Source organism: Nannospalax galili, unplaced genomic scaffold, assembly GCF_000622305.1.
Source record: "Nannospalax galili isolate Female #2095 unplaced genomic scaffold, S.galili_v1.0 scaffold557, whole genome shotgun sequence".
Taxonomy (NCBI): domain Eukaryota; kingdom Metazoa; phylum Chordata; class Mammalia; order Rodentia; family Spalacidae; genus Nannospalax; species Nannospalax galili.
The window spans coordinates 1,116,443-1,126,749 of NW_008340356.1; the positions used below are offsets into that span (position 1 = coordinate 1,116,443).

At 37.7% G+C, this 10,307-nt stretch overlaps 1 protein-coding gene across 1 annotated transcript in view; it reads right to left on the minus strand.

The window, feature by feature from the left end:
- Positions 1-316: 316 nt before the first annotated feature.
- LOC103735990 (ankyrin repeat domain-containing protein 26-like) overlaps positions 317-10,307 on the minus strand; it is a 39,862-nt gene continuing 29,871 nt past the window's right edge. The window contains exons 5-10 of the mRNA XM_008835408.1: positions 10,060-10,130; positions 9,525-9,618; positions 6,685-6,975; positions 5,400-5,614; positions 3,527-3,755; positions 317-352 (exon numbers count right to left, since the gene is read on the minus strand). Coding sequence (XP_008833630.1) covers positions 317-352; positions 3,527-3,755; positions 5,400-5,614; positions 6,685-6,975; positions 9,525-9,618; positions 10,060-10,130 — 936 coding nt within the window. The remainder of the gene's footprint in view (positions 353-3,526; positions 3,756-5,399; positions 5,615-6,684; positions 6,976-9,524; positions 9,619-10,059; positions 10,131-10,307) is intronic.

Consider the following 10,307-nt stretch of genomic DNA (forward strand, 5'->3'; position numbering starts at 1 on the left):
CTCCAAGGGTTGTAAACCAGCCAGGGGCAGAGCCCACTGCAGAGAGTTAGCTGTGGAGAAGGGGAGGGGGAGGGTGGCCACCCTGGAAAATGGCCAGGGTGTCCTGCAAGTGGGGAAGAAGCAAGATGGGGCATTTACAGACCTGGGGCAAGACCACGGGCCCAAGAGGCATGGGGAAAGCTAATGGAGACTGTGGGTAGGGTGCAGAAGACATCTGAACTGGCACTAAGGGACAGTGCAGTTTTTGTGCAGTTGCTTTGTAAGTCACCCCACACTCCTTACCATAAAGGACACCCCAAACTAAAAATGTCTTATGTTAGTCTGTGAGCCTGAGGCCTTGGGACGGAGCCTCCTAAGAAGAGGGGAAAAAAAAATTAGGGCGACAAGGGAGTTCCTGAAGCTATTGAGTTGTGTACTTCCTTTTAGAAAATCCTACTGTTAATCTGAGCTTTCTTCCAGATGGAGAGGGTTTTATCTCAGAGGAAATTGCTACACAACACGGAGTGACAGGAGCAGGAAGCTTACTAATCACCTTTCCATCCACACACACAGGAAGCAGAGAAAGAGAATATATGAGAATGGGAATGGGAAATAGGGCATAGCTAAGAACCCTCAAATTCAGACCAGGCAAGGTGGTGCATGCCTTTAATCCCAGTACTCAGGGGGCTCACAGTCTAAATAGCAAATTACAGGCCAGCAAGTGCTACAGTCTTGAAAACAAAGATGAAAAGAAAAATAAAAATAAGTTCTCAGAGCCTGCCCCTGGTGATGCACATCCTCCAGCAAGGTTCCACCTTATAAAGGGTCCATAACTTCCCCAAACAGTGCCACTAACTAGGGACCAAGTGTCCAGATATATGAGGCTATGGGAGACATTTCTCCTTAAACCACCATATTCCACCTCCTGACCCCCATAAGTTGATGGCCATCTTGTGATGCAAAATGCATTCAGTCCAACTTTTAAAAATTCCCATAGTCTTTAACAGTCTCAACACTGTTCAAAAGTCCAGTCTTTTCTGAGACATAAGGCAAGCTCAGAACTGTGACTGCCTATAAAATGAAAAAATGAATTTCATACTTCCAAATCACAATGGCACATACATTTCATGAGCTGAGCCTTCACTATGTGCATGTCTCTTGTCATTCTTGTTTTCCAAACTCCCACCAGAATGACTAATTCACCTCTACTTAGAATATTTTAAAGCTTCTTTAGCCCACTGCTCCAAAATCTCCCACATCCTTTCCAAAAATCAGTTCTAAACGCCTATGAACCACATGGTCAAATTTATCAAAAAGGCCCTGCTTCTTGGTAGCAATTTTATGTTTTAGTTATTTTTCTCATTGCTATGACAAAATGCCTGACAAAAGCAATTTAAGGAAAGAATTTATTTTGGCTCAGTTTGAGAGACTAGAGAAGGCAGAGATGGCATGTAGGCTAGAGTGCAAGGCAGCTAGTCACAATGCATGTGCATTCAGGAAGCAGAGATAGATGCTGGTGCTCAGCTTCCTTTTTACTTTTTATTCAGTCTGAGACCCCAGCCTATGAAATGGCACTGCCAACATTTAAAGTGTGTCCTCTCACCTAAATTATCCCAGTCTTGATCCTATCAAGTTAGCAATTAATATTAACCATTATAAGCAGTAGTAAAGAATTTCCCAAGTAAAAATGTCCAGGACTAGATGAATTCACTGTTGATTTCCAGAAAACCTCTTCATCAGAATTAATACCAATGTTTCTCAAATTATCCCACAAAAGAGAAAGATGTGATAGTGATATTTATTGACTTGACAGAATCTATAATCACCAAAGAAACAAGCCTCTGGGCACACTTGTGAGGGATTCTGTAGATTAAGGCTAGCCTCTGAGAATGTCTGTCAGGGATATCTTTATTACATATAACTGATGTGGGAAGACTCAGTTGTGGGAGGGACCATTCTCTGGGCAGGGAATCCTGAACTGTATAAAGTGGAGAAAATGAGCACTGGTTTTCATTCACCACTCTGCCTCCTGAGTAAGTGATGTGACCAGCCCCTTTCAGTTCTTGCTGCCTTGGTTTTTCTGCCATAATAGACTATGCTCTTGTTCTGTGATCCAGAAAAAAACCTTCTCCTTAGATGGCTTTTGTCAGGTATTTGGTCTTAGCAACAAGAAATGTTAACTAAGTCAGAGGGAATGCTATTTAACTCATTTTACAAAGGCAATAGTATCCTGATATCAAAACCAGAAAAGGGAATACACACACACACACACACACACACACACACACACACACACACACACAAATTATAGACCAATTTTCTGATGAGCCCCAGATGCACAATTTTCAAGAAAATACTTGCAAACCCAATTCATCAACACATTAAACAGATTATACACCATGTCCAAGTTGACTTAATTTCAGGAATGCAAGCACTGTTCAACAATATAGATGAATAAATGTAATACATCCTATAAATAATACCCAAAGACAGTAAGCAGATGTTTATCTCATAGATACAAAAAAAGATCCTTGACAAGTTCAGTAGCCCTTCATGATAAAGATAACAAAGAATCTAACAATAGAAAATACATACTTCATTCATAATAAGGACTATCTATATACAACAAATTACTATAAATACCCAAATAGGGGGAAACTGAAACCATTGCTTCTAAAAGCAATAATTGTAGAACTGTTTTCATTCTCTCCACTCATTTTTTTTTTTGAGACAGGGTCTCCATGTAGCCCCAGCTGTCCTGGAACTCACTATGTAGACCAGGCTGGCCTTGAATTCACAGATCTGCCTGCCTCTGCGTGCCGAGTCCTGAGATTAAAGGTGTGTGCCACCACGCCTGGCTCATTTTGTTTTTAAAAACATGTTTAATGTGCTTAGAGATGGTGGAGGGCATGTGATGACCGAGGAATTGTTTGCCTTCACTCACTTGTCTCTAGTACAATGCGACGTTTGAAGCTGGCCGGAGCAAAAAAGCAAGAGAAAGAAAGGGACACACATAAGAAGAGAAAAAGCCAAATTGTTCCTATTTGGAGATGATATGATCCTATATATGAGACCTTAAATATTCCAAAGGTGGCTCAGTGCTTAAGTGCACTTGCTGCTCTTGCAGAAGACAAGGGTTCAGTTCCCAGAACCCACATGGCAGCTCACAACTCTCTAACTCTAGTTGCAGAGGCTTGCTTCTGCTTTCTGTGGGCCACACACATATGTGGTCCACATACATCATGCAAGCATAACACTCATACACATAAAATAAAAATAAATACACATTTAAAAATACATAATATTAACAGGCTTTTAAAGAAGTAAAAAATCTAAGTTTAGTTACATTTGACAAATTAATAAAGGAGTATTCCTCAAAAACGAGAGCTTCAGGAACTTAAAAATATATAAAATTTCTGTTTTCTTTCTTTATATGTTATTGTAACTTTCACTTAATCTGAATAACTCAACTGAATAACTTGGCATTTCACTAAATTAAAAGAATTAGATCAGAAATAGAATCCAAAGGAAAAAAGACAAAACTAACCTTGTTTTTGCAGTCTGGCATGGTCTCAATAGAATGCCAGAGATTCGAGGTAGGAACAACTAAGTTTTCTCTTGAAAAACTTCTTGAAATGAAAAATCTATCACTAAGGTCTCCAGGACAAATGGACTCTAAGGCAGGCCTTGTATTGAGAGTGCTATACAGTAAAGGTCTGTTCTGCCTTCTCTCCAAGAGAAGTTCAGTCTTTACCTCCGCTAGCCTCTCGTCTGTTCTGTGAAGAGTACAAAGGCAATTGATTCTTACCTCATTTTCCTGAGTGAATTTTAAATAACCAACATTTTTAAAAGAGTTTCATTAAAAGCAAATGAAATAGCCCATTAAGTAGCATCTTAGCACTCAAATTATGTCAGAGCATCCACTGTATCCAAATACAGGCTTAAAACTGTTCTCAAGAAGCACAGGTATTTCCAGTGGGACTTCTAACTAGCAAGTGATACAAACGAAGCAGGAGAGAAATGTCTTTCAATTTTGCCTCGCTCAACAAGTAAAAGTGCAGCGTAAGGGAAAGGCCCTAGCCATAAGATTCCTGATGTCATTAGAAAGACTTATATGAAGAGGGTAAGCATGCGAGATGATGGATATGTTAGTTTTCCTGACTCTAACGGTCACTTCACTATATATGAATGTTGAAAATATGACTGAAAAAGCTAAAAATATTTTACTTAGTAAATCAGTTTAAAGATTTCCAAAACTACCCTTGAAAGGCATTTTTGAGTATATTTTCTTTTACCATCTATACATTCTACCCACTTCCTGGGAAAAAACCCAAGCATTTGGCACAGAAGAAGGACTCAGAAGAGCAGCCAGGAGAGAAAGAGATGGCTGAGCTACTGATCAAGAATAGCCAAAGCACCTCTAAAGGCAATGAGATCATTCTATAGTTAACCAATGCATTAGAGATGGGACCTGTCCTTTCTGTCTTTCACACAGTCCTAACTGAACAAGGAGTTATATCTCACCACTTTGCAAGTTATACTTTCTTTAATGCTTATGCTGTGTCTTCCTATGTCATGTTTGTAGGCACAATAGAAAACTCTGAAGGACAGTTTTATCTAGGTACCCTCAAGTGGTAATGGCAAAGGTCACAATCAAGCAAAGTTAGTTCACCCAGGGCCAGAATGTGTCCAGTACAACAGCAGCAGTAGTACATGGCCTGTGGGCTTAAATTGTAACTTTCAAAAAACACTTTGTTAGTGTTTCTTTTTTTTAAAGAGAATGTTAACCAGAATTTTGATAACAATATGAATGTCTGAATTGCAAAACTTCAAAAATAATCAAAAAAGTAATATGCCAGGTTAATTATAGGACAGCATTCAGAAGGAAAAAAAAGCCATATAGAACCAAGAAAGGGAGATGCAAATTAATACAGATTCAGTTATTAAAGGTTAATTTTAAAAAATTATGTGTGTGTGTGTGTGTGTGTGTGTGTGTGTATGAGTGCAGGTGCTGGTGGAGGTCAGAGGCATTGGATCCCTCTAGAGCTGGAGCTATAGGCAATTGTGAACCAGCTGATGTGGGTGCTAGGACAGAACTTGGGTCCTCTGCAGAAGCAGTATGTCCTCTTAACCACCGAGCCATCTCTTCAGCCTCTTAAAGATGTTATTTGATGACATTATTTCTAAAATTGTATTCTTTTTCCTTTAAAAATTATTTTTTAGTGGTGCTGAGAGTTGATCCCTGGGCCATGTGCATGCTAGACCAGCACTCTACCACTAAGCACTGGCACCAGCCTCCAGATTTACATTCGTTACTTATTTCTCACATCCCACTAATCTCCACAACCTGTCTCACTAAAAACTGTGCTCTAGAGACAAATGAAAGAGCTCAACTTATCATCTATGATGTTTTGACTTACTTGCTTAGTTTATTCGACAATGATTTTCTAATTTTGACTTCTTCTAGATAGAGTTGCTTATAGTTTTCCATTTCTATTTTGTTACAATCTACTTGATTTTTCATTTTAGAGAATTCAGATTCTAGATCTCTTATTCTGAGATCCATCTGACTTCTTATTGAAGCATTCTGTTTATTTCTTAATTGCTGTAACTTTTCCTCATATGCTGCTTGTACCTAAGGCAAATAAATAGGAAATATTTTTTAAAAAATTATAGTTCAAATAATTATTGTGTATTTGTTTTCTTTTGTTTTTTTGAACACTATTTACATGTGACTCTTAAATATCTGAAAAAGATGCTAGAGTTCAAAATATTTTTTGTTAATATTAACTACATTAATCCTTAATTAAATGAAATGGAATCACCCTTATTACTATTATTTCTTTTGCAGTGCTGAGGGTCATAAACAGGATGTATGTATGCTAAATAGATGCTTTACCAGTAGACTATGGCCTTAGATAAAATTATTCTTATGTTAATAACATAATCTGACAATTGAGAAAATAATATCAATTCATAATTTTAAATTGAGCAAGTAACTTACATAAAATTCAAAAGTGTATTTTCTGCATGATCTATTTTCTTTTCTTCCTAAGTATTGTTTTATGCCAGTTAGTTTTAAATATCAATTGATTCTCTAATAAAAATAATTTTGAGTGATCAGTTTAATTATACTGATGAAAAATAAAAAAAAACACTTTTAACAATTTCTTGAGATTTTTATACAATGTATCTGACTGCCAACTCCTTTCTCTTAACTCCTCCCAGATCCAACTTCTTATCCTCTGTTATTTTTTCCCATGATCCACTGAGCACAACTGTGCTGCCCATGTGCTCATGGGTATGGTGTGATCCACTGGAGTGTGATCAAACCACCAGGTACTACACCCTAAAAGGAAACCAACTTTCCCTCCTCCAGAAGCCACCAACTTTCTCCTAAGTCAGGGGTGGGGGCTCATGAACCCCTCCCTACTCCATGCTAAAGTATTGCCTGGCTTGATCTTGTGCAGGCCTTGTGCAGGCAACCACAGCTGCTAGGAGTTCATGAATACAATGGTCCTGTCCTGTCCAGAAGACACTGTTTCAGTCCAGTCCTCCATGACCTCTGACTCCTACAGTCTTTCTGCCCTTTCCCCAAAATTTATAAAACAAGTATGGGAAGAGAAGTAGAGGAAACATATGCAGCATGTACATCCCAGATGTAATTTGCAGTGAAAGAATTAAAGCATGTTACATATAATTAACCTGTAAGAATAGATTGACTTGTTTCAATTTTTCCACTAGATCTTGTTTTGTTTTCTCTTCAATTTCCCATTTATATTGTTCTACTTGACCACATTCTATCATATTCTTTTCCATGTGACTTTTGAGGTTAACTATTTCTTGTTCCAACTTCTTTTTATGCTCCCTTAGTTGTTCACATTTCCTTTTTGTGGATTTCATAGACAATAACTCCTGCTGGAGAAGCTGATTTTCTTTATGTAGATGTAGATATTTTGAAGATGCAGTTTCCAGTTTTGCAGTAAGATCATCATTCTGTACAGAAGAAATAATAAACTTTGGTAATGAAGGAATGAGGCTGAGAATAGTCTAACAGAAAACAATGAAACTGATATAATTTTAGTTGTAATAAAGTACAGTGTGGTACAGTGAATTATTCATAAAATTAAAAAAAATCACCCAAATCACCAAAAGTCACAGAAACATAATGTTTATGGTCATCTATGCAACAAACACTTGATTTTATACTTTATTTTTCTATGATTTGTGTCTTTTTGTGATAAGATCTCACTGTGTAGCCCTGGCTGACCTGGAACTCACTATGTTGACCAGGTTGGTTTGGGATTAAGGCATGTGGCTGGTTTATTAGTTACTTTTCTGTTGCTGTGATAAGATATGACCAAAGCTTATATGAGGCAGAGTTTATTTAGGTTTGTGTTCCAGAGGGATAAGAGTCCATTGTGGTGAGGAGGCAGCAAGCAGCAGGACCGGCAGTGGGGAAAGCTCAGAGCTCGCATCCTCAATAGCCAATACAAGCAGAGAGGGCAAACTGGAATTAGGGCTATAAAACTCAAAGCCTACTCTGAATGACACACTTCTTCCAGCAAGGTTGCACCTTCCAAAACAATGCCCCCAACTGTGGACAAAGTGTTTAAATATTTAAGCCTATGGGAGACATTTCTCATCCAAACCACCACAATGTACTCCTTGGCTCCCATAGGCTTATGGCTGATAATTCAAAATGCACTTAGTCCAGCTTTTAAAAAGCCCTCATAATCTTTCATTTCATCACTGTTAAAAGTTTACAGCCTAATGTCTCTTTTGAGACTTAACTGTGAAATAAAATACAAAGTACATACTTTCAACATACAGTGGCACAAAATATACATTCCCATTCCAAAAAGAAAGAAATGTATGAATACCAGGGAAATACTGGACCAAAGCAAGATAAAAAGCCGGAAGGGCCAACACTAAATCCTGTTGCTCCATGTCTGAGACTTTAGTTCCAAAAGGCTTAGAATCCTCTGCCCCTCCAGTTTTGCTGCCTGAAATATATGTCACTTTCTTGGTGTGTTACAATTCTCTGTTGCTATCCTTAGCATGTATTTCTTGGCTCAGGCATTTCCACTATCTTGACATCTCCACTAAGCCAACCTTAACTTTCATAGCTTCATGCAATGGCCCCTTATGGTCTCCTTGCCCCTCAGGGCGTTTTTGTAGCAACTCCAGCAATGAAACACAATGCCTGGCTTCAGCAGCTTTCTAAAACCATGGAGGAAGACTCCAGGACCCCCTCACTCTTGTATCTTTCATGCCTGTAGAGCTAGTACCATGTGAATGACACTACCAAGTTTGGCTTCCAGCTTGGCATGGACACTTGCCCCCTCAAATCACATTTATGGTAAGTAGTTTTGGTATGCGGTTGTTTTCTAGGAGGAGAAAATGCCTTAGGATTTTTCCTTGTACAAATTGGAAGCTTAGCTGGGTAGGGTCTTCCCCTGAGGGTACCTTTCTCATTGTTTTAGTGCAGAGCAGGAAGCCGCTCCTTAATGGTGCTAATCTTAACAATCACAGCCTCTCTTCTAGCATATGTCTTGCATTAAGCTTCTAGTGCTTTCTCTCCACACTGTATTTTATATTTCTTTCTTCTCTACTTTTTTTGTTGTAGACCTGCATAAGCATCACCATTAATAACCATGTCACATACTCAATGCTATGCTATCTTGAAATTTCCTCTACCAAATAAATTAGTTCATTACTATTTAATGTATCCTTAAACAGGTTCTTAGGACACAGGCACAAGGCAGTGAGATTCTTTGCCAAAATGTCATAGAAATGACCTCTAGCCCAGTTTCTGTTCAAGTCTTTGCTTCCCTCTCCCTCTGAAACCCTTTGAGTTTGACCTCTACTAGAATGGACCATTAAACTCTGCGTACAGCATTCAATCACTTTTCTAGTTCAAAGTTCCAAAGTATTCCACATTTCTCCAAAAAACATGGTCAGGGCCTTCATGGCAACACCCCAATTCTGGTACCAACTTCTGTATTAGTTGTTTTTCTGTTGCTGTGATAAAATACCATGACTGAGGCAACTTACAGAAAGAAGACTTTATTTAGGCTTATGGTTCCTGGGAGATAAGAACTCTTCATGTCCCTGTCCCAGCTCCCAGGCCCAACTCTGGTCATGCCCCCTTTGCTTAAGAGCATTGTAGAATTGGACTTAAAAATTACAAGTTAAAAGTTACAGTAACAAAGCAAGCAGAGAAAATCGAACAGCTGAAGGAAAACCTAGCAAGTGAAAATTTGGTAAGAGCAGCATTATTCACAATAACCAAAACATGTAAAACACCCATGTTTTAATGGATGAGTGACTTTAGACTACTGCGTTTTAATTGAAGCTTTACTACCAAAATTATTAATTTTATAAACTCAGAAAATATCTATAAAGAGTACTACTTACACTACTAAAAGCAGTTATGAGTATTGGTATGACTATATCAATGAAAGTTTTCTACTACTTAAAGTATTTTTAAGACTAGAGAAAACTTCCTTTTTATTATTATTATAAATAAGAGAATAACTTACCAAATTTTCGTTTACTAGGTTTTCCTTCAGCTGTTCAATTCTCTCTGCTTGCTTTGTTACTGTAACTTTTAACTTGTAATTTTCAAGTCCAAGTCTACAGTGCATATTTAAAAAGTTATTCTCATACTAGCTTAAAAAAATCACATAATTTCTGAAAAAACACCTGGAAGAGTAGTATTTAAGTTCTTAAAAAAGTAAATTTTATAAATACATCCTTTTTTGAAGCTGTATTTTGTGGGTAATGTGTGAATTTTAGGTACAATGTGTACAATTTACGCATTTCTTTTATTATTGCTGCTATTATTACTGTTACTATTATTAATTTTTTGGAGTGCTTGGATTGAACCTGGGGCCTTACAGATGCAAAATATGTATTATATTGTTGATCTATACCCCAAGCCTAAATTGTATATTTCAAGTAACTTTAAAATGAAAATTTGCTCTGGAGTCACACAAATTTTAATAACAGGCATATTCTCACACTACACTGTTTGTTTTCTTTGTAAATGCTCCTTATTTTGTATGTGCTTTATACTTTTGTATGCAGTCTTGCATTTTCTTAGCACATTGTTCGGACTTTGTGCTTTGATCCAGTGCTTCTTGTAACTAAAACAAAGGAAATAAAAAACTTATTAATAATCTAGCGCAAATATGCCCATCTTGGGTTTTTGTGCTAAAATTTCAATAGACACAGTGATGCCCCTTCACTTGAAGACCGTGTGTGTGTGTGTGTGTGTGTGTGTGTGTGTGTTGCTGTAACTGCAAAATTAAAGTATTACAACA